The sequence below is a fragment of the Heloderma suspectum genome, chromosome 2, assembly GCF_057233095.1.
Source record: "Heloderma suspectum isolate Gila_16-S chromosome 2, 16-S_ref, whole genome shotgun sequence".
NCBI lineage: Eukaryota > Metazoa > Chordata > Lepidosauria > Squamata > Helodermatidae > Heloderma > Heloderma suspectum.
In genome coordinates this window covers 184524572-184548264 of record NC_139459.1, presented here as the reverse complement: position 1 = coordinate 184548264, position 23693 = coordinate 184524572, and the positions used below count along the sequence as shown (strand labels likewise).

The following is a 23693-nucleotide window of genomic DNA, read 5'->3' as shown; positions in this document are numbered from 1 at the left end:
GAAGCACACAAAAAATACAGCTCTTTGTTTTGACAGATTTTCTTGAAAATATCAAATTTTACCTGTGACTAGCACAAAAGCCACTGGACCTAACTGCCTAAAAATGGGCAGGTTCAATCAGCTCCATGGGGGCTACCATGTCTCCAAATGTCATATATTTATCTTATAAAAGAAAAAAGTTAGGTCTGTTTCTGTTTTCCAATGCAAGTCAATGGGAGTGTAAAAAAATGGCAATTAAGACAGCTCAAAAGATCCGGGGCACAGCTCAAAAAAGATCCAGGGCCTGTGCCCAGGTGGGCCTAAGTATAATGACGCCCCTGCTCTGACCTTCTCCATTGCTGGAGCCCATGTGTTTGCTCTCTCTCCTGCCAGGGTTATAGAACAAAGAAATGGACTGAACAAACTCTTTTTGAAACTCTATTCTGTACCTGCATTCGTATCGGCAAAATATTGTAAGTAAACCTTTTTAGCTTTTCTTCACTAAAGAAGGGTGTGGTCTTCTTTTCTTTTTTTTAGCCTTGTATAAATGTGGGACTGGTAAATGCTCATTCTGTTCTGCCTTTTGTTTTTTTCCTCTGCTAACTGCCTTTTTAACCAGAGGCAACAATACCAAATAATTCCCATCAGCAGTATACTACTAATCGCCCAGACAGCAAATCCAGATCTACCTTCAGTCCACCCCTGCTATATATAACCAGCACTCAGTCAATGGCAGTTAAACCCACTGGTGGATTTGTGTTAGTGTGGACACAGCTTTAGCCTTCTTTGCATTCCTCTCCTTCCCTGCCTAAACCATTCTCCATTGCTTTTCAAGTAACAAAAGGAAAGGAAGATAATGGTAGAGAGAAAGAGAAACATCCAAGCAAAGGCTCCAGTATTTGATCCAGATCCTTCCCTTTCCCCTCCCTTCATCCATTGCCAACTTTGCCCTTACTCATCAGTCACTTGGAGCTTCAGTTTTTGCCTTGTAACCTCCAGCACAGTCTGGTGAAGCCGGGTGACCAGTTCAATCAGGTGGTCGCTCATAAGCAGCAAGTCCCCTTTGGTGCCCGCTGTGGAAGACTGCAAGAGGAAGAGAAGTGGCAACCTGTTTCAGGCACTTACATGACGCTTTTTCTGACTTGCAAGCTTCAGAGCTTCCTTCTGTCAGCTTTAGCTAACCACTGAACATCTTATTAGCTTGCCCAGCCTTTCTCAACCTGGCATCCTCCAGATGTCTTGGACTACAACTCCCAGGATTCCTGACCATTGGCCATGCTGGCTGGGGCTGATGGGAGATGAAGTCCAAAACAGACGGAGGGAACCAGGTTGGGGAAGGCTGAGCTAGCCAACGACCACATGTTTACATTGCCTTATAAGGTCTGTTACTCTCCCCACACAGCTGAAAACCAGCCTACCTATCCACAGTATGAGGGAAGGAAGGAGGTACTAGACGTGATGCCCGAACAGCTGTAATGTGTGTGTGTCATGGATCTGCTACACGCACGTACATAAAATCTGTCTTGTTTTGGAGCTGCAAGCCCCAGGCAATTAAGCATGTTGCATAAAAGGTAATTAGGCATCCAGAGAATTAAATAATAAGGTAGCTAGTACCAATAGGGAAGATACGAAGTGAGTTCACAATGAACTTCAGGCAATTGTAATCAAAATGTAATTGACAAAGCAGTTTGGATAATATCCAAAGAGAAAATGCTGAATTATAACTCATCATAAAGATGAAAAAGATTATGTGAGAAATGAAGAGACATGAAACAGGATAATGAGTGAAAAGTTTTCACTATCAGTTAATGAGCAAAAAATACTGGGTCCATCATAAACTTTAAGGGCACAATCCTATGCATGTTTAGACAGAAAAAAGTCCTGTAACTCCCAGCATGCCCCAGTACTGAAGCTCTGTGATACTGCCAGACGACTGTGGAAAAATCTTGTTAACCAAACTGGGCTCAGCAGTGCTGTCTTTTTAACAGCAAGAAAGGCTTAGGAAATACAACTTTAGTTGCTTTTAAATACTTTAATATTTGTACTTTAATTGAGAATTTATATTGGTATCAATAAAAGAAAGAAATGAATTCAAAGATTCCTGTACTATAATTACAGTTAGTACTAAACCTGGATTACAACTGATCAAATAATCTTAGGCGCATTCTTTGTTTAGAAGTGTTTTTATGTGCTATAGGGAGTAAACAGGGAGCCAAAAGCTCCCAGAGTATGTATGTATGTATGTATGTATGTATGTATTTATTTCATTTCTATATCACCCAATAGCCGAAGCTGTCTGGGCAGTTCACAGAAATTAAAACCAAAAAGCACACAGTAAAACAGTATAAAATATAAGAACATTAAAACCAGAACATAACAATACAACCAGAATAAAAAGTACTGAAATACAAGCAGATAGCTCAAAGTAAAACTGTAACGTGTGTGTGTGTGTGTGTGTGTGTGTGTATGTGGGGGATGGGGGTGGAAGTTGGGTGCTTATTCTTTCCTCTGCTGATTGCTCCCCCCCACTCCATTTCCCTCTTAAACCAAGCTCTGACACTGGAAACAAGTCCTGTTAAGAGGGGAGGTGGAGGGGGTGGGGCAGGCAGCGGAAAGATTATCTGCAATTCAGGGCTGGCCCAAGATGTTTTGCTGCCTGAGGCAAAGGACAAGATGATGGCCTCTCCCCATTCCATGTACAGAAGCTGGCTGGAGAGGGAGCTGAATCTTCTGTCAACAGTGGTGGTGGGAAACATCCCTCCGCTGCACCTGAGGACAGCAAACTAGCTTAGAGGCCCCTGGGGCAGGCTATGCGGCATACACAGATTCCCCTCTAACAGGGGAACAGCCAGCAGCTCAGGGGGAACAGCCCAGGGCTGGGGGTTGTGGGGCAGAATTGCTGGTGCTGCCACCCTCAAATTCATAGATCAATCAGTTAGAAGGCAGGTGACTCAGGGCACAATCCTATGCATGTTTAGTCCTGCAATTCCCAGCATTCACCAGCCATCCCTGCAACAACATAACCCTATGTATGTTTACTCGGAAGGAAGTTCCACCATGTTCAACCCAGCTAAGTGTACATAGGGCTGCAGCCTTAAAAGTACTTAATTGGTGAACAGCCTCACTGAAAATATATTAGCAGTATTCCCCCCCCCACACACACACACACCTTTTACAAAGTGTTCCCCAAAGCTAATTTTAAAAAACTAAACTTGAAAATTCCGTCAACAGAATCAGACTTCCCATTTCCAAATCTGTGTGAAATTTCATTTCAGTTCTGGCTTGATGAAGTAACATCCCTAAAAAAACCCCACGTGCTGCATTTTTCACACTCTCTAACCCTGCGTCTGGGTTACAGGGAGAATCACAGAATAGCGAACCATCTTCTTCTGGGATGCTTCCTGCACGTCACACTTCCCCACCCAGCCTTGTGGCTGGTGTGGCCTCTCCTCCTCTTTGCCCTGGCCTCCCCACTTTTCCAGTACCTCTCTGATATGCAGGACGAAAAACCCGTCTGAATAGCGGCTAACGGAGACACTGTTGATGTCGCTCAGGGTGATCACTCTTTTGGCCTCATCAGCCTTGGCATTGGCCAGGAAGATGTGGCTCTTGGTGAGAAGGAAAATTTGAGAATGCATCTGGAATAGAGAGAAAAGGGAACATCACCATCTTGACTACCTCATGGTAGGGTCATAATACGAACATTATAGTAAAGCCCTCTTGCTGGTAGGCTCACTTAGAGCTGTGTCCAGTTTCCGACACAACGGCTGTTGTTGTAGCTTCCAAGGAGGACATGAAGGTTAGCATAAAAGCAACATTTAGACAGTGCTCTAGAAGTGGTATTCAAAGTTCTTCACATCCATTAGCTGAGTAATCCTTGTAGCAGCCCTCTAAAGTAGGCAAATATTATTATTGCTATATTGCAGATGTAGTGGTGGTGGGGAGGGGAGGCTGATGCAGGTGGCCTCATTCAAGTCACTCTCTTATTGCTTTTGGTGCTCAGTGATGAACAAATGTGACAGAGCAGATTTAATGTGATGCAGAAGGAGGGCATGGATGGCGGTCTGGCTGGACCAAATATGACTCTACTAGCAAAATGCACATTGTGATGCCATGGTGAATAACCACAAGGAGGAAGGCCCTATAGATTACATGGTGCCTTGGGAGGTGCCCATGCATCTCTGCACACCCTTAATTCTCTTATATATTTATTTTTCGAAACGTTTTGCAAACATGCAAAACAAGTGGGACTGCAACAAAATGTTGCAGCTTGGAATGTCTCTGCTCAGGGTTCTAGTCATTCCATTCTCTTCCTGCCCTCCCACCCCCACCCGACAGCCAACATTCCATGTCCACTAAGCATGCTCATTGGGCTGTTTTCAGGTTCTTCCCCCTCGTGCCCCCCCCACCTCCTTAGGGATTTTTGCTAAAGATTTTGTTTCTACTTCTGCAAACTTTGGGGTTCCTCCAGACCTGCTGATCCTTCCAACTCTTGAGCGTGGATGCGGATGTTTTGGCTATGTTACGATCCACGCTCAGAAAATGAGTTCACTATTAGTATATACTAGAATACTTTTTTTCTATTAAAGAACTCCAGATTAATTATGCAAAAATTAAGTAAATGTGGATACATCTGCACTGTGCACACATAAATGCACTGCACCCCTCTCCAGGGTCATTATCGGTGAGGGCAAGGCCCAACATCTGGGTGATGGGCAGGTTTTGCCTCCATTACAATATCACCACAAGAGCAGCAATTTACTTTTTCCCAAAGGAGTGAAGAGTGAAAAGACACACACACACACACACACACACACACACAGAGCAAGAGAGAGAGCGAGAGAGCAAGCCCTGCTCTTGTTGCTAGCCCTGTTCTTTTTGGGAGCCAGATGGGGAGGGTGAGACATTTCTTACCTTTCCATTGCCTCGGTTCACTTTCCTCACTCTGTCAGCCATCACCAGTGTGCCATTGGCTGTGGTTTGTTGGAGCCACCGATATTTGCGGTTCTCCTTCAGACCCAGGTAGTCTGCTCGGAAAGGCTGCGGGACACTGGAAGGCACAAAATATGGATCGCAATCCGCACTAATCCTGACGGGTTGATCCCATCATGGCTGAGAGGATGTCTCACCTCTTTGCACTCACCTCTCGGGGTACAGACTTTTCTTGCCCTGGAAAAGTTCACTGGCACAGAGCTTGTCCTGTAAGACTTCTTTTCTCTGTGGTGACAGCTGATCCAAATATTTCTTACACTGCACCAGGAAAGCGGCCGGTTGGGGCGGGGGGGAGAGAGAAAACAAAATTGGACAGCTTGTTTACAGTCTGGAGGAAGAACACTTGAAGGGTGCTTGAAACCACAGGCAAATTTGATTCAGTCACAGCTTTGGGTATCTAGCCCCTAAGACTGCACTCTTAACAATCCCCTAAGATTTCACTCCTTAATGAAAGCTTTATTCCGGGGAAAGCACCTGCCAGAGTTACCCTCTTCTAAGCTGGAATCTTGCTCCCCACCCACACGAGCATGGCCTCTTTGAATCTTGTTTGGTCTTGCAACTCTGCTGCAGCCCACATGCCACCCACGATGTTGCTGACAGTAGGGACAGGGGCCACTGAGTCTGGCCGTGATGCACATCAGCAATGGGAGCACCTGGCAGAAGAACATGTGGTAGAGGCATGTTGAGAGTGAGGGAAGTGAACAGGCAAATGAAGGAGTGGAGAGTCTCCTCCCTTCGTTTGCTTCAGCTCCTCCATCCTATCTCAGTTTGTTGCAGCCCCCCTGCCCATGCGTATTCAAACATATTTAATTTGCACCATATTATATTCAAAGCCACAGTATTTGGTGGCCCACTATACAGAGGCAGCCCTGCCTCCAGGACTCCCAGATGGGACAGGCCTTTAGATTTGGTTTTACTCTGGAAGGAGAATGAACAGAATGAACAAGGATCTGTCTCGAACCCTCCAGTGGTGGAAAATCTTCTTCAGCTCTTTATTGGTGCCCGCAAGAAACTTGTATGGGGCAGGAGGCCAGGCTTGGTCGGTCACTCTCATGGAAGGGAGGTTGTTTTTCAGGCCCAAGAAAAATTTTTGGAACTGTAAGACAGGAAAAAGAAAGCAGAAATCCTCAGACATACAAGAGGGTCACCTGTGAATTATGTTGTGGTGGCGTATTACTTTTACAATAAACAAAGAACTGCTACTCCCTCTAGATTGAAAGATGCATGGTGGATTCTTTCTAACATCTTGCACGTGCGCATGATCCTAGAGATTATGCGCCCCCTAACCTGGAAGTCTTTACTGCTAAGCGGCATCAACTTTATTATGGAGTCTGATGACACATGGGAGAATTAGGTTGTGTGACAAAATATATTTCTGTCCTGGCACAAGAGGGGCCGTGTTTCCTACTTTACAGAGGACAGCTCTCTAGTTGAAGGCATCCTCTGTTGAAGAGCTGTCCAGCCCAAGTCCAGTTTAAAGACAAAGAACCCTAAGAAGGGAGAGCACGGAGGGGCCATGAAGCTGCCCATCCACAATTAGCCCCTGGACAACAGACTGAAAAAGGGACACGGGTCACCTGGTCACAGTCTTCCCCACCCTGGTGAGGTGCACTGTGTCTCTATGTAAAGTAGAGTAATTATTTCCACACGTGCATCCCTACATATAAATTAGCACATGTAAATGCTATGCAAATTGGTGTCCTCTCTTTTATTTATGATGATGAAGATGATGAAGATGAAGATGATGAAGATGCACTGGCCACCCGACATTCCACAGACTGAAAAATAGCGTGGCTCCCAAGAATACTAAAGTGGGCCATCCCTGTTCTAAAATCAAAGGCTCATGATATTTTAGCACCTGATAGGAAAGATGCAGAAAAAGCCATGAACAGTTGAGAAGAGCGGCAGCAGCTATGGCTAGCAAGGATGTTGCTCGCCTGGATGGGACTTTTTGAGTGCTCCCATCAAACACTAAAAAAACCTCAAGGGGGTTCTCGAGAAACCCAACTTAGCCATCATTCCCCCTTCCTTAAGCAAAAAGTGCAGAGTATCATGTATGACTGGGGATCATGAGGCTCCACTACAAGCCCCATGTTCCCCAGCTGCACATGATACTTTGTACATCCTTTGCCACCAAAGAGAGGCCCCATGGGATACCTCGGCCCAGACAGGCATGCCTGCTGCTTGTTAACCCTTCCCTGTTAAGTTATATTTGTTTGGTAAGTTATAGCTGTGTAGTTTCAGCGTTTAACTGGCGCAAGGCAAGTGCTGCAGGAAGAAACACACACACACACTGCTACTTCATATTTTAACCACTGCCCTTATCAAAAATTCACCCCAACTTTAATTGCAGGCCCTGTTTGGGGGAGGAGGATCCAGAAAGTCAGACTGAAATTTAGTTTCTACTTCCTGCAGTATCTTGAAAACGGAGAATACTTGAATAATTGCAATTTACACACATCCTGATCCCACTAGTTAGCCAGTCCTGCTTTGCAAAGCATGCTCTGTAGTGGCAAAGAAAGGTGCTGTGGCACCTCAAAGACTAACACATTTATTCTGGCATCAGCTTTCGTGGACTATAGCCGAATTCATCAGATGCCTGGAATGATATCAAGAGTTTCAAGTATGTATACCGTAAATATGTTGGGGTTGGGGATAATTGTAAACAGTTAGGTCGGAAGGAAATTAAATGCAGAAAGTAATGATAGTGACAACCATGGTATTACCAGTAGCCTCTCTAGTGGGAAAAAGCCCCATTCCCCATTCTGGGGGCGGGGTGTGGCGGTGGGAGGGGGGTAGATTTGCAGGATCTACTTTGTTTTTAACTAGAACCCTGAGATCCACCAGTCAGAACTTGGAGTGAAACGCTTTGGGGGTTTCTAGACAGAGGGATCCTAGCATTACCAATCAAAATCCATTGTGCAGCTATTCCATCTTTTCCTCCTTCACTATTTTTCATGGAAAGAAAAAAAGGTGGAAAACATGGGGGGGACGGGTTTACAAGTGTTAGATGACATCATCTCGACTCCCTGTAAAATTGTGTGAATGAGGCAGGGTGATTGCACAGTAAAAGCTTCATCTGGAAGCGCCCATATGCTGCTTGCTAGGGCTGATGGGGGTTGTAGGACAAACCATCTGGAGGGCCACAAGTTACCCAGCCCTGATCTACATGTTGACTGGAAATGGTTCTCTAGAGTTTCAGACAGGGCTGTTCCCCAGCCCTACCTGGAGATGCCAGAGACTGAACCTGGGACCTTTTGCATGCAAAGCAGGTGCTCTGTCACTGAGCCACAGCCTTTCCCATGAATAAACATAGGAGCAAACTCTTCCTTGCATCTAGAAAGCCAATAAACCTGTTGCCCGCCATAGTGATGCTAATAATAACACTTAGTTTATTTATTGAGCTCCACTATATCCCTGAGCCATGTGGGTTAGGACCAGGGTCAAGACTGGCCCAAGCCATTTTGCTGCCTGAGGCAAAGAACAAGATGGTGCCCACTCCTATTCTATGTACAAAAGCCAATGGGGCTGGCAGATGACTCTATCTTCATCGGTGATGATAGGACAGCATCCTCCACTGAACCTGAAGGCAGCAAGATAACTTAGGGGGTGCAGAGCAAGCCTCATAGCACACAGGTCTCTCCTCCAACCCCTTTCTGCCACCTCCCTGCATCTGTCACCTGAGCCAGCTGCTTCACTTTGCCTAGTGGTAGGGCTGGCCCTGACCAGGGTCCCCTTAGAAGGGAATAAGTTACCCCTTCTGACATTCAGCCCCCTCATTCAAAGGCTTAAAAGCCCTTTCTTCTTGCTGTATCTTTTCTACCTCAAAACTGTACCAGAAGGAACTTACTTACCAGGCTCCGGTAGATAAAACTGGTGATGCGCTTTGAAGCCCCAGAGCGGAAATACTTCTGGTATTCCTTCCGTGTCTGTGAGGGGACAAAAATCCTGCTTAGTGATATCCTATAGCCTGAGTGGCATATACGGACATAGGGAGCTGCCATATGCCGAGTCAGACCATTGGTACATTTTGCCTAGTATTGTCTGGTCTGATCTCCAAAGCTTCAGGCAGAGGCCTTCTTTCCCTACCTTGTACCTCAGCCCAAGCGGGTGCCCTCCAAATGTGTTGGACTGCAACTCCCATTATCTGCAGCCACCATGGGCCATGCTGTTTGGGGATTATGGTAGTCCAACACATCTGGAGGGTGCCAAGTTAGGGGAAGGCTAATGAAAAGGATGTGGGCTACCACTGAGCTATGGCCCCCCACAAAAGGCCTGCATGGCTCCCATTTCCACCAGGCTTACACAATGTAAAAACACTTCAGAAAACGGGATAGATTAAGGGAGACACTCTCATGGCTCACTGTAACCCCAGTTCTGGAGCTTGATAATATAGGTCAAAATGAAAGGCTGTTGAACTTTAATTCTGGGTGCTACTGGCAGTGAAGTCTTTGGTGTTATTACCCTTTTAACAAAAACTATATTACAGGAATCTTGACATAGGCCATGGAGCTTGGGGTTGAAGCAGCCAAACCTCTGAAGGAAATAAGATGCTTCTGGACTGCTCCTTGGATGAATCTATGCCACAGACTGAAATGAATGTTAGCAGTCATTCCCACTGGGGTGGTCACATGTCCAGTTTAAAGGCATCCTCTGAAGGGCTGACCAGTCTAAGGGGCCTAAGTGAACACCTGGACAGCAGACTGAGAACAGGTGCACAGGTCACCTGGTCACAGCCTTCTCCACTATGGTGAGTTGTATCATATTTCTATTCCACTTCTAGTCATCATTTGCAAATGTGCATATATGCAGATAAATTAGCATATTAAAATGCTATGCAAACACATCCTCTTTTGCCCTCTTATCGGGTGATGCCTTTCCTATTTTGGCAATGCATAAGCGGCCACCCTAATTCCTAATTCCTTGGGGCACTATGGAACAGAGATGTGTAACAGGAAATTGTCAGCACCCTCACCAAATTGCAACTCAGCGAATTATTTGGGGGATGCCACAGCAACTAAACTGGTGTATAAACCATATAAATTTGTTAGTGTTGATGCACCCTTTGTCTCTATTCCTCAGAAAGATGGTTGGAGAAAATTGGCCATTATCTCCCCCCCCCCCATTTAATGTCAAATGGGACTCTGGAGGAGGAGGAGGGAAAAAAGATCTAAGCTGTGGCAAGGTGAGAAGGCAGGAAGAGACAGGCAAGACACACCCAGCTGGTTTTGCACAGCGGCTAGGACTGTAATAGATACCAGAATAATTAGGTATTGCAGCCTTTCCCAACTAGATGTGTTGGACTACAACTCCCATTATCCCAGCCACCAGGGGCCATGCTGGTTGGGATTATGGGAGTTGTAGTCCAACACATCTGGAGGGCGCCAGGTTGGGAAAGGCTGAGGTACCACTTAAATTTAAGCAATAGAAAAGATGAAAGAGGGGTGTGTGTGTATGGAAGTTCAAGGGATAATACACCTTTGTACATTTATCATCTCTCAGTAGTACACCCAAAATTTATTCTATCAGCCTAAAAAGCTTTTTCACAATGTCACAAGGGGAGATTGTTATGTCCTGGGCAGATGGTTGGTTTGTGAAAACAGGATGTGTTAGGTTCCAATTCACACACTTCCCGCTCTACTCCGTAGTAAAAGGAGAGCAGCCTGGCGTTCAAGCGAGCTGGCATTCCAGATTCAGAAGCAGGTGCCATTGCAAGATCCCCCTTCTGCCTCAACTCAGGAAACGTTCTCCTGAAGTATTTATATTGATGATGGTGGTGGTGGCGGCGGCTTATTTATGCACATGCATGAATGTGGATATGATTGTTAAAAGGAAGCCAGGAAAGTTTTGCCGCTGACTAGCGGCCATACGATTGTGCCCTAAATTGTTTTAAATTTTGTATATTGAAATTGTATGCTGCATTTCATTATTTTGTGAATGGTTGTGAACCCAAAGAGCTTTGGCTCTTGGGTGGTATAGAAATGAAATGGAGTGAATGAATGAATGAATGAATGAATGATAATACAATGATGCCCAGGGAAATACCACATCTTGTGGGTGGATATTCAAGCTGTGGACAGGAGGCAAATGAGGGCACCCCGGTGGTAGTGATGGTCATTGTGTCTCCAAGTGTATTTGTTACCTGATAACCTTTCCAGTAAGCAGAAATGACAGTAGCAGCTTGAGTGTGGCGTCTCTGTTCCTTCAGGTCCCGTAGGAGCCTACGAGACTGTAGAGGAAGGCAGGGGATAGATAAGAACCCACAGGAGCCCAGAGAAAAAGAGAAGCAGAGTGAAACCACAGAACTGTGTTGTTTCACCTTAGATACAGGGGTGGGCAACTTGTGGCCCTCCAGATGCTTTGGCCTACAGTTCCCATCAGCCCTGGCCAGCATAGGCAATGCTGAGGGATCATGGGAGCTGTAGGCCAAAACATCTGGAGGGCCACAAGTGCCCACCCCTAACATAGAATGACAAGCTTTGAAGCAGCAGATCAATCAACTAAAGTTTTAAGTTGATTACGCATAGAGGGAATTTTAATCAGCAAGAGCAAATTGTCATCTGTGAGGCTGAGAAGGGTACAGCTGAGAAGGGCCGCATAGCACTAGCAGTTCACTAATGTCTGTGTAATGTAGCCAGAATCCTAGGCTCCGTCCTGTCCATCTCTGTCATGGGAGGAGGTAGGTTGACCGTGTTTGACTTTCCACTGACTTCAACTGGAGTGTTTTCACTTACACCACCCCTTTTGCTAGTGCAATGCAACTCTATCCTCAGGACTAGATCTGAGGTCTTAAACAGTTTAGGATGCCAGCTAAGCCCTGCTCCTCGCCTCGCCCCCACCCCGTGCTGCCCATTTTTGCAATTTTGCACCAGTGTTGGGGTTATGGCAGCACAATATCACTGGTGCAGAGGGACTTTGTCAGGATCCTAAGGACAACAGAATTTCACTGCAAGCCCAGGAATGACTGTAAGCTCCTGGCGGGATTTTCGGCACAGTCAGAAAAAATGGTCCTCACTGCATTTAATATTTAGCACAACAATCCCGTTAGCCTCAGTCCAGCAGTGTAGCATCCATTCCCCTTGTAATGGATAGGTGATGGAGCAGCCATGTTTAGGGACAATAATTGCATTGCTCACTCACTGCTAACATCATCACAGACAACGCTGAGCATCACATCTAGTTCTGCCCTAAAACAGTGCGGAGTCTGATGCGCAGATGCAGCAAATCGAGGGAACAGTCATCTGTTCACCCTCACCTGGCTACTTAGCATCTTAACCCTGGTTAGAAACTCCTAAGGCTGATTGCAATTGACACAAACATGCCAAACGTTTGTTGCCTAAATTGGCTACTGAATATACACGGGTCCCCAACCTTTGGGGGCTGGTGGGCACATTGGGGCATTAGAGGGGATGTCATGGGTGTTCTCACAAAATGGCTGCCATGGTGTGTGCAGTGGCGTGGCCAGCCACAAAACACCCATTTCCCAGAAGGCAAATTGGTGAGGCTAAAATAAAAGTAATTTGTCCAAAAACCAAAATTCAGGATGGAAGTGGGATCTGAACACCACAATGCAAAATGACCCTTTCGAAGCCAACAGTTTTCTGCTCCAACATCCATGCCACAGAAGGTAAACTACCGATGTGCAAAGAAATATACACCACCACCCCACAGAGCCACACCAAGCCCCCACCCCAAAACAGGCAAAACACACATACCATTCACAAAAAAGGACACACCACACCAGCCTCTCTGCCCTCCCCCTCCTCACACCCTGGCAAAAAACAACACTATAAACAAACCAATAAATAAGTTAACAAGCTCCCAACCCCCCAAAAGGCAAAACGTGTGTGCGCGTGCGCACACACACACACGGCACAGGCAAAACACCTTCCCATGCTTCCCACCCGTCCAACCCCCCCCCCCATTTTTCCCTACAACCAGCCCTCAGCTTCCCCACCCACTCTCTTTTTTGGCATCTGGGCACATATCAGAGTGAAATGCTAGACAACAGCCATTCTTCATTTTTATTTTCTAAGAATGCTTCCCGGAGGGGACTGCACTTTACTTTGCAGCACGCCTACCTTTCGGGGGGGGGGGGTCATTTAAAAAATCTTAACACATCAGGAGGGGCAGGGAACCTGGCAGTTGCCAAGGGAGGTTTCTATGGGCACCACATTGGCAGCCCCAGGAATATATCAAGTCAGCACAAGACACAGGTCTTAAATATTCTTTTATCTAACTCAGGGGTGAGGTATTGTTTTGGCCCTGGGGGCCCAGATTGGTTCCTGGGACAGTCCCCGTCAAGGCAGATGATGTCAGGTGGCGGGCCCCTTACAAAGCCCCGCCTGCTTCTCCAAAGCCACACCCCCTGACATCATCAGTTTCCCAGCTGATCTGGGAAACACCACGTTTCCCTATGGTCAGAGATAAGAGCTGCCTTTCTGTAGTGCTGAACTGGGAAACTCCGCTGTTTTGGAGATAAGAGCGTTCCCACAGCTCAGCCCTACAGAAAGGGTTGCCTTTCTGTACCTCTGAGCTGGGGAAACCCCAGTGGGACAGGGCATGGGGGCGGGGGCAGAGATGGCAGGCTGAGTGGGGAACCTCCACAGAACAGAGGTTCCCCATCCCTCTAGAATCTAGGGATGTACGAAAGTCACTAACCTTTTACGAAATTTCGCGGTGGGGGGGAGGCACTCCGTCCCTCCCCCCCTGAAATTCTGGCCGGGGGGGAGGCGCCCCGTCCCTCCCGCTGCGAATCCTAGCTGGCCAGGTCTGCAAATGGCGGCGGCCATAGCCGCCGCCGTTTGCATCCCTGCAGTCAGCCATGATAGGCTGCATAAATGTTTACGTAGCCTATCATGGCTGAGTTAAAAAAAAACAAAACCCGCGCGTACGCAAATGGCGGCGCCCATGGGCGCCGCCATTTGCGTTCCTTATTTTGGCACGTCTAGTGTACGTAAACATTTACGTAGACTATGGCGAAAATAAGGGGAACGCAAATAGCGTAGACCCTACGCTATTTGTGTTCCCCTTATTTTCACCGTAGTCTACGTAAATGTTTACATACACTAGACGTGCCAAAATAAGGAACGCAAATGGCGGCGCCCATGGGCGCCGCCATTTGTGTACACGCGGGTTTGTTTCTTTTTTTAACTCAGCCGTGATAGGCTACGTAAACATTTACGTAGCCTATCACGGAATTTTTTAAAAATCTAGCCGTGATAGGCTACGTAAATCTTTATGTAGCCTATCACGTTTTTTGTTTTTTTTTAAACTTGGAAATGGCGGCAGCGGCAGCCAGTCGGAAGACCGGCTGCCACAGCCGCCGAAAAGCCGCCGCCGCCTCCAGGGAGATTCGCCCAAGGTAAGTCCCGTCCCGGGGGCGGCGCGGGGGGGCAGACCATTTCACCACCGATTTCGGGGGGCCTAATGCGCTGGCATTCGGCCTCCCCGAGATTCGTGGCGAAATTCTCTGACATTCCTACTAGAATCTTGTGAGTGCTTATAGACCTAGCTTATATCCAGCTTCCTGGTTTCACCCCTCTCACCTTCCAACCTCGGGCATTGGCCTGGATAAGAACAGCTGACGATTTCATCTTTGTGTATTTCTTCTTTTGCTGCAAAATAAAATGTTCACCTCAGTAGAGAGACTGATGCACATAGGGCCACATCTGATCACCATAAAAGAGCAGACAAAAGAGCCTTGTGCACACGCTACCGTTTTGCAACATTTGCCTAGTTTTATCATGGTGTAAGTTCCTTCTATTCCCACATTATGCTAGGCGTAAGATGCAGTTTCCCTCATGCAATCTTCCTGTCGCTAGGCAACAAAGCCTTGCAAATTCATAGAAGCAGATAACACCTAGGGGCAATCTGCACTACAAACCTATCTTGGTTTTATACTGGTTTAACTGTTATGGCTTCACCTGAAGAATCCTGGGAATTGTAGTTTGATAGGGGTGCTGAGAATCTTCTATCAGAAATTACTGGGTTCCCTCCCAGCACTACATTTCCCAAAGAGCCCTGAGAACAGAGAATAACAGTCAAACCAGTTGATGTCTGTAGTGTAGATATGCCTTTAGTACAGCAACTGAGAGTTAAATTATTACAGACGCACAAGCCAACCAAGTACTGTACAACTGAGGGATAACGACATGCTGCATTAAATACGTAGCACACAGCTCATCTTCAACATTTTATTTACCTTAGTGCAGGAGTAGGTAACCTTTATGGGCCATGGGCACATTTGGCAATTTGAGAAAGTATCCTGGGCACCACCACAAAATGGCTGCTATGGGAGGTATGTGAAAGACAAATAACCTGCCCCAAAGACTGAGTACAAGGCAGTGGTGGGTCTGGTCCCCAACACACTAAAAAAATCCTTTGAACCCACAGTTTTCAGCACCAACAGAAAACTATTTCACAACAACCCCAGCTGCCGGCAAGAAAATGTGTTAATTAAAGAAAAGCAGGAGTGAGAGCGCACCTTGGTGGGCGCAAGAAAGGTGTCCAGTGGTGCTCATGAGCACCGGGGTGCCTACCCCTGCCTAAAAGTGAGTGCACAGGGGCCCTGATCTGGATTGGGACCACCTTGCGTGGGTAGGGGAGGTTTACATTTCTCCCAAAATTTGCCCCTCCGCCACTGCAGGGACCGCCCCCCGCCCTCAATTGGCACCAACGTCATGAGGATCAGCTGCACTCCCTACATTGAATGTAGCATGCTGTTTAGCCCTAAGAGGTGGGTCCAGCCCTACTCCTCACGGGACCATGCTAGGCAAAGATGTAAAACTGCTCCCCCACTGGCACCTGTGCAAAACACAAAGTGCAATGAGGCCTGCCAAGTCAAAACCCACCCAAGCTTGTAAAAGCAACTGCAGGTATATATCTGTATCTTACCACATGGCCCCGGAACCAGGCAGAGATAAGGATTTGGCTCTGGCGCATCTGTTGATAGCGCTTGCGGCATTTCCATGCCCGGAAGGCTGCTTGGATCACGGCAGCCAGCTCCTCTAGCCGCTTCTGGCGTCTGGCCTCCAAATCAAAAAGCTGTGAGGGGAGGGTTGAAAACCACCAGCCTGGGGTCAGATCCCAGCAGACAGGACATTGACCCCGATCCACCTTAAGGGTAGCTTCGATGTTTCGTCAAGCTTCTACTGTAAAGGGATCTACCCTCAGGACCTAAGAGGCTGAGCAGGACTGGTTTCTGCGCAGCACGGATTTCCTGTCCTCGGCTTCCCATGCCAGATCTCGTGGACCGAGGACGTTTTCAGACGTGGCAACTTGGTTTGTGCTTCAATCAGTTTATAAATGTCGGGATAAAAGTTACAGTGGCCACACGTTCAGTTTCTCTGCTGCAGTCTATCCTGCTTTCGTAGTAGGTACACTTGGCACAAATTGTGACCAGCATTGAGCTCTAATATGCTCTCGGGTGCCTCCTGTAAAAAACAGTCTGAACATGTGACATTGTTGTCAGCTGGTTCCAACAGTTGCTTTACAGAAGGGCCTTAATTACACTCATGGAGAGATGGAAGGGTTGAGGTTTGGGGGCAATAGATGCTTCCCACCACAGCATTCTGGACTAGTCCCCTGGGGATATATAGCCCTTGTGCTGAAGCGAAACGAACCACTTTCACCTTTGTTTAGGACAGGGGTGTGAAATGGGCAGCCCATCAAGCCATTTCTGGTGGCCTGTCAGACCCACCCCCTGCATCTGCTGCTACGATGGCATTGCCTATCCCTTCCTTATCTCCAATCTCAGATGAGATAAGCAAGGGATTCCCTTACTAACACTAGTGCTAGCAGTAGCAAGAAAAGCCCAAGGAGTGTGTGTGTGTGTGTGTGTGTGTGTGGCCCCCTGGCACAACCCAATGTGGCCCTCTGGACCAAAAAAGTTGTGCACCCTTGGTTTAGCACCATGTGCCTCCATCCCCATATGTTGCTTTGACTTTTTGTCCCATCTAAGGATGGTGCTTCAGAGGGGGAGGGAAGGAGGCTGGAAGAAGCTAAGGATGTCTGTTGCAGCTAAATCCGGCCCTTTTAGGGCCCAATGGACTCCCATGGTGCCCCTGGCTTGGCTTGCCTTTACAAGCCGAGCCAGGGGCTCATCCCCCCAAACTGGGCACTATCCCCCTTTTGCCGAAGTGCACGCTCCCGCAAATTATGGCCATGATTTGCACAAATTACAGGTGTAATTTGTGGAAAAAATGCACTTCTGCAAAAGGGGGATAGTTCCCCCCATGGACACGTACAAACCCCTCGCACTCTTCTTGCCGGTGTCAGCATCATAAAGGAGAGAGCAAGGGGTTTGCGCATGGCGGTGGCGGCAGTAGCGGGGAGGAAGAACCCCCTCCCCACTGCCACCACCCGCTGCAAAACCCTCACATTCTCCTTGCCAATGCCAGCACTGGCAAAGAGAGTGTGAGGGGTTTGCACACAGCAGTGGAGGAAGTCCGCAAGCCAGCCTGACTTGCACAGGTTGGGTCGGGCCAGCTCATGCACAAGTGAGCTGGAGTCTGGGGGGGCTGAGCCGCCAAAAGCTTGGCGGACCTGACCCTCCAGACAGATTCCTCCGACATCCCTAGAAGAGGCTCAGGATAGCTAGTTTCCTGGCCCCTCCAGTCTCCTCCCCTCCTCGCCCACTGGAATGCCCCCTCTTCCCCCTCTCCAAGATCAATTTTCTGACTTTGGAGGAAAGCCAGCACAGGTCTTTCCATGCCGGGTGTGAGGGGGCAGGGGATGGGGGTCAGATCTTCGACTCCCCCTTCTGAGGTCGAAGCGCTGTCTCCAACCTAGGCGGGGGGGGGGGGGAATCCCCACTATCCTATAGGGATGACAGGATTGCTTCCTTATTGCCCTACCACTTTTGAATCTCAGCAACAACTACCTATTAGTTTGGTCAGAAGAAAAACAAATTATTGATTTGTTCAATATGTTATACTTAAATAGGATGAGCAAGAGGAAACCTAAGCTTCACAAAAGCTAGATCAGGCCAGAAATCCTTACAATCACTCAGCTCCTCTACAGGTTAGTTAATGTAAACTTCGCAAACTCAGTATCAATTCACAAAGAACAGGAGTGGCTGGGAGAGGGGGAGGAACCTTGCATCATTCCATATCTTAAATGTGGCATTTAGAATGCAATGTACTAAGTAATTTTTTAAGCCCAGTCTTAGTAGTAAATAACAATAAAATTTAAATGTGTACATATTGTAGTGTATAAATATAAGCATTTGGGCTGAGCTGGAAGTTTTCACTGCTTATTGCAAGTATTTCTGGCAGTACCAAAAATGCCTTCCCTTTTTAAAAGGATTTTCCAGCACTCCTTAAAAAAAGTTTGTTTAAATTGCCTTCATTCTCAATTGCCCTCACTTGCCTTTGGTACCCTGGAATTTATCACCTAGTCAAATCTGGTTGACTATGGGGTCGTGACATCATATCTGTCACCGTATAATCATTGGGTGGAATCTCTGGAAGAGGGGGAAAAAACAGCAGTCAAGGATGGGATGGCATGACATAAGCAGGAACCCATGGAATAAACATCCCACCATAAAAAAAAAAGGCACGGGCGTGAAGTGGCAAATATCTGCACACTCTTAGTATTTTTCAGGAGAAGCTTCCAAATTGCTAGGAAATCCAAAGTGAAGAATGTTTAACACAGAGCTAAAAAGAAAAGCCTTTCCTCTCTTTCACTCTTGGAGTGCTGGGAACCATAGCTCTCTCCTTTTGGTGCATCCCCCCCCCCCACATAACACCAGCAGCTCACCGTGCATGGTGTTCGGATGAAGATCTTAGTGTGTCCGTACGCCAGCTCCTTGGGATCAATGGGCAGACTGCTCAAGAGGGTTTGAACACCATCCCTGCACCAGGAAAGGGATGATGGGAAAGAGATCAGAGCTCAAATGGGTGGTGACTTGTCTTTGTGCCCGATGTCAGGCAGCACTCTGGTTCTCCACCACAGTCCAGGTCTCTCAGCTGGCACCTCAACCTTACCAACAGGACACCTGCCACCAGAACGTTTGTGGGATGAGCCCCCCCCCCATACTCCCTGTCACATTCCCATCGGCACATGCATGCGCCCCAATGTTTGCAGTATGCCTTTCAAGCAATTTCAAATTCAAGCCCCCAGGAAAGCTCCTCCTCCCCCACCCACCCCATTAGCAGCCATTCCAGCAGGCTGTGCTGAGGGAGATGAGGGGGAAACGGGGCCATTCCGCCAGTTCTGCTGAAAGACTACTTCAGTTTTTCCTCTTCCCCCCCCATCGCCTTTTCCTTATGTGACATGTCTTTTCAGACTGCAAGCCTGCAATCAGGAGGAACTGTCTTTTTCATGTGATTGTTAGTAAGCTGCTCTGAGAGCCTTTTTGGGCTGAGGAGTGGGATAAAAATACTTTAAATAAATAAATAAATATCCCAGCCCTCCTGCCAAACATAGCATTACTAAACCACTGGATTCTTCCCCCAGCCCTCCAGGCGTTATGTGGACCCCGGCCTCTGACAGCAGCACCATCTCTAGCACATCACAGTTTCTCCATTTTACCTGGCACTTCCTTTCCACTGTGGCCAGGTCTTCCTGCAGAGCATCTTGTAGCGCTCCAGACATGGGTCATAAGCCTGCCGATAGGCATAGCCAGCCCGCCGGACCCGCACGTTCTCCAAGAGGCCGAGGTAGCGCACCTGCGTCCGAACCAGCTCATCTGTGAACACAGCACGCCTTTTGATGTCATTGGGCTTGATGCACCTGGCAGCAAAGGGAACATAAGAACACCCTTATTGAGTGAGTTGAATTGTGAGTCTCCTGTTTCTGTCAGTAGACTGGCCAGTTTCCAAATATAGCTCAGGTCTTTTCTCAGTCTCTCTCTCTCTCTCTCTCTCTCACACACACACACACACACACACACACACTACCTGATATAATTGGGGTTCTTGGAATAGAGGTTTTTCATGAGGGTGATCACAGAGGCTTTGAACTGGAAACCAGCAGTGGGTGGACGCTTGAGGGAGGCCTTTTGGGGGTCCCCTTCAGGGAAGAGGCTGCGCAGGAGCGCATGCTTGGCCTTCCACATGGCTTGCGACAGGTCTCTAAAGAGCAGGTCGTTGTTCTTCTCTATGAATCCAGCCACGTTGTAAGTCACCTGAAGTGGAAGAGCATTAGTAGCAAAGTAGGCCTCAGACACTTCTTGTAGCGAACACAGAGCATCATCCACATGATGTGTTGTGGACGAGAGGCACATAGAGGAGAAGGCTCAAGTAGAAGGTGACAGAGGGGGGCCTTCAGATAGAAACCAAGGGCTCTGGCCCCCAACTCAACTCCCTCATTGTTCCCAAGGGACAACTTTTTCTTTGCTAAAATCCCTTTTGGAGGATGAAGATTCCTTAAGACTGCCCAACCATCCTTTTACTCAAGGGATGGAAACCCACCACCACATCTTATGGTATGTTTTGCCCAGCCCAGCCTAGTTCTCACTGAGGTGACAAGCCTATGTCTGGAATGTACCACTTCAGACTGTGGGTGGGGGTTGACATACCTGAATGCTTCTCCATACAAAATAATTCCCTCCACACAGAGAACAGAGAACCTTGCCTTCTCCCTGATACTTAGTTTTCTACCTGGAGCTATGCTTTTGCATGGAGGAACATTCAGTTATGTCAGCCCCCACCTGCAGTCTGAAGTGGCACAGCCCAGACACAGGTTCGTCATGTCAGTTAGGACAGGGGTGGGAAACTTATGGGGCCAATTCCCCCACCCACCTATGCCAGAATCCCCCGGGGGCCACACCCCTGCTCCCCATCACCTAATTTGTTGCAGCAAACGTACTGTGATTTTTCTTTAAAACTAGGCACATGGGGAGTGTATGCCATGCTTTGAAGAAAAATTGTGCTCCCTGCACACCTTTTTGCCACTGCGGTGCCACCAAACTTCAGCTGCAAACTGCCACTTTTTTTACTGCTGCTGCCATGGCGAATTCATCAGCAGTGGGAGGGCTGTCGGGGGCACAAAAAAGGCCAGGGGGGATGGACACATGCAGCCCACAGGATGCATGTTACTGTCAGGGTGGACACTGAGCCCATAGAATCCCAGAGTAGTTCTGATTCAGAGGAAGAGCAGTCGCTCCTGGGAGAGGAGCGCACCCCTTTTTCCCAGGGCCCACAGCTGACAGAGATTCCTCCCACCAACATTCCTAGATTGGAAAGCAGTCCAGGGAGTGACCCAGCACCGATAGCAGACTGGTTGGATGCGCGGCGCACTCTCTCAAATGGAGAGTGCGGAAAGGAGGCGTAGCGCCCGGTTGGCGCTCAAAGAACGGTTGCGCCCAGAGGATCCAAGGGAAAAGGGGAGGGATTCTCCCTAGTCCTTATATTCAGGGGTCTGCCAGTAATTGCCTTTCAAACGGGGACCAACTGTTCCAACTTAGGGCATAGGGATGCTGCTGCTCAGATCTAGTTGCTACCTGTAGAGTTGTAAGTTGTAAAAGAAGAATAAAGCTTTGAAAAGAATCCCTTTGTCTGCGTCTGGACTTGGCTACTGGATTAGACTGAGAGAGCCCTCCAAGGAGCCCTTGACAGCTACTCACCTCTGAGTTAGGAGCTTTGCCATCCATCCCCTAGGTTATTCCTGCCTCTTCTGTACTATCTTAATGGAACTGGGAGGATATGCATATAATACGAGAAAGAAGGTACTACGAAATACACAGGTGAACACAGGGGTCTCCAACCTTTTTGGACCTGTGGGCACCTCTGGAGATCCGAGAAGTTGCTGTGGGCACCACCACAAAATGGCTCCCATGGAGGATGTGGCTAGTCACATAATGGCTGCCGTGGGGGCCTGGCTAGTCAAGAAGTGTGGGTCGGGGGGAGAGAAATAGCGAGTCCAGAGACTGGAAGGGAGGTGGAAATGGAAAGTGTTGCTTCCTGGGCTTCCCAATCACCTTCTGCCCACACAGACCTTTCTCCTTTGCGCACTCTCTCTGTCTCTCCACGCCCAGCCTCTAGCCTCGCTGTTTCTCTCCCCAACCCCTTTCCTTGCTATTTCTCTCCCTTCCCCATCTCTAGCCTTGCTCTGTCTCTTCCACTCACCCGTTATCTTGCTCTTTCCACTCCCAGCCTCTAGCCTTGCTCTTTCTCTCCCCACCATCTCTTAACCGTGCTGTGTCTCTCAGCTCCCAGCGTCTAGCCTTGCTCTTTCTCTCCTCTCTACCCCTTTGCTTTTCTTGTTCTTCCTGCCCACTGAACAGCAGATCAGCACCAGCTTCAGGAAGACGAAGGAGAACCTGGTGCCCTAATGTTTTTCAATTTTTTATTAAAAAAAAATTTGGAAGGGGGCGGGGAGTGAAGAGCTGTGCAGGTGCCATTGGAGGCATGCTGGGGACCCCTGGGTCAACAGGTGCTTTATAGGCTTGGCAGTTCACAGCAACTAGAAGCTCTTAGGGTATACTGTACAGCTTCTTACATGGATGGACTTGCAACATTCCACTGGATCACACTGACTGGGCTGGCTCAGAGCTGAGCTAGCTTAGGTGCCAACGGAAGTTTGCTCCTCCACCCGGTGCCTTGACTGGGGAATCCTCTGCATGCTGCTCCCCCTCCCAATTGCAGGGGGAGCGGCAGTGTAGGGGGAATCACCTACCTGTTATCACCGACCTGTGACTGGAGATAACAGCGGGGAGGGGAATTCCCACCTTTCCGATCACAGATTGGAAAGTCCTCTCCCCACCTTCGTCCCCAGCCCCTGGTAGGGACATGGCTTGCAGAGCCAAGGGAGCAGGATCTGTGAAGGGAGCACAAGCCTCCATGGGCCGGATTAGTCTTGCAGGCCAGAGGTTCCACACCCCTGCTCTAAGCCCACTGCACTTCCAGAATGGACCCCCCTACTCCCCACACCTCTGCTACCAAGAGCTAAAAAAGACCCCTAGCACCACTGACCTTGCCAGCATAGTGGTTAATACGAAAGCAGTTGGGAGACAAAGTGGTATCCATGATATGCTTGGCATTCTGGGTGACCCTGCTCTCGTAGCGCTGGTGTTCCGCAAACACATGGTTGAGTTTGTCCAGGAATGTGGCTTCATTCACTGCCCCTGGGCGAAGGCACTCCTCATCCAACATGGCCAGGATCCCACCTTTGCTCTAGGCAAAGAAAGACCAGTTACAATACACTACCTCCCACCCATCTCTGGCCCTGACCCAGGACAGACTGGACATCTGTCCAGGCTGACACAGAAGGAGAGGGAGAAGTAGGGATGTCAGAGAGTTCTGCCATGGATCTCAGTGAAGCCGAATGCGAGTGCATTCGGCCCCCCGAAATACGTGGCGGAACGAAGCCCCCCGCCCCACCACCCCGCAAAAGGCACGCAAAACAGAGCACTTACCTGGTGCTGTTCGCGCTGCTTTGCAAATCTGCGGCCGCCATTCGCTTCCCCATTTAGGCCGAGATAGGCTACGTAAATACTTACGTAGCCTATCACGGTGAAAAAAGGGAACGCAAATGGCGGCCGCCATAGCCACCGCCATTTGCATTCCTGGTTTTTTGCCATGATAGGCTACGTAAATATTTACGTAGCCTATCACGGTAAAAAAACGGGCGCAAATGGCGTAGCGGCCACCATTTGCGCCCCTGTCTTTTGTCGTGATAGGCTACATAAATATTTACATAGCCTATCACGGCCAAAAACATGAACGCAAATGGCGGCCGCCGTAGCCTCTGCCATTTGCGTCCGCAGGCTCCAGATG

The 23693-nt window shown here is 48.3% G+C and overlaps 1 protein-coding gene across 2 annotated transcripts in view; it reads right to left on the bottom strand.

Annotated features, from left to right (window-relative positions):
- The window catches only part of LOC146353535 (unconventional myosin-Ia-like), a 72863-nt gene that overhangs the window by 4923 nt on the left and 44247 nt on the right, over nt 1-23693 (bottom strand). Inside the window, exons 16-28 of one of the 2 annotated variants that reach the window (XM_084836691.1) lie at nt 22890-23090; nt 19875-20101; nt 19507-19707; nt 18733-18826; nt 15868-16017; nt 14520-14588; nt 11114-11200; nt 8826-8900; nt 5933-6067; nt 5123-5229; nt 4894-5029; nt 3465-3617; nt 935-1062 (exon numbers count right to left, since the gene is read on the bottom strand). In XM_084836691.1, the coding sequence (XP_084692817.1) occupies nt 935-1062; nt 3465-3617; nt 4894-5029; nt 5123-5229; nt 5933-6067; nt 8826-8900; nt 11114-11200; nt 14520-14588; nt 15868-16017; nt 18733-18826; nt 19507-19707; nt 19875-20101; nt 22890-23090 (1763 nt within the window). The remainder of the gene's footprint in view (nt 1-934; nt 1063-3464; nt 3618-4893; nt 5030-5122; nt 5230-5932; nt 6068-8825; nt 8901-11113; nt 11201-14519; nt 14589-15867; nt 16018-18732; nt 18827-19506; nt 19708-19874; nt 20102-22889; nt 23091-23693) is intronic. The other variant, XM_084836692.1, reaches the window with a different exon arrangement.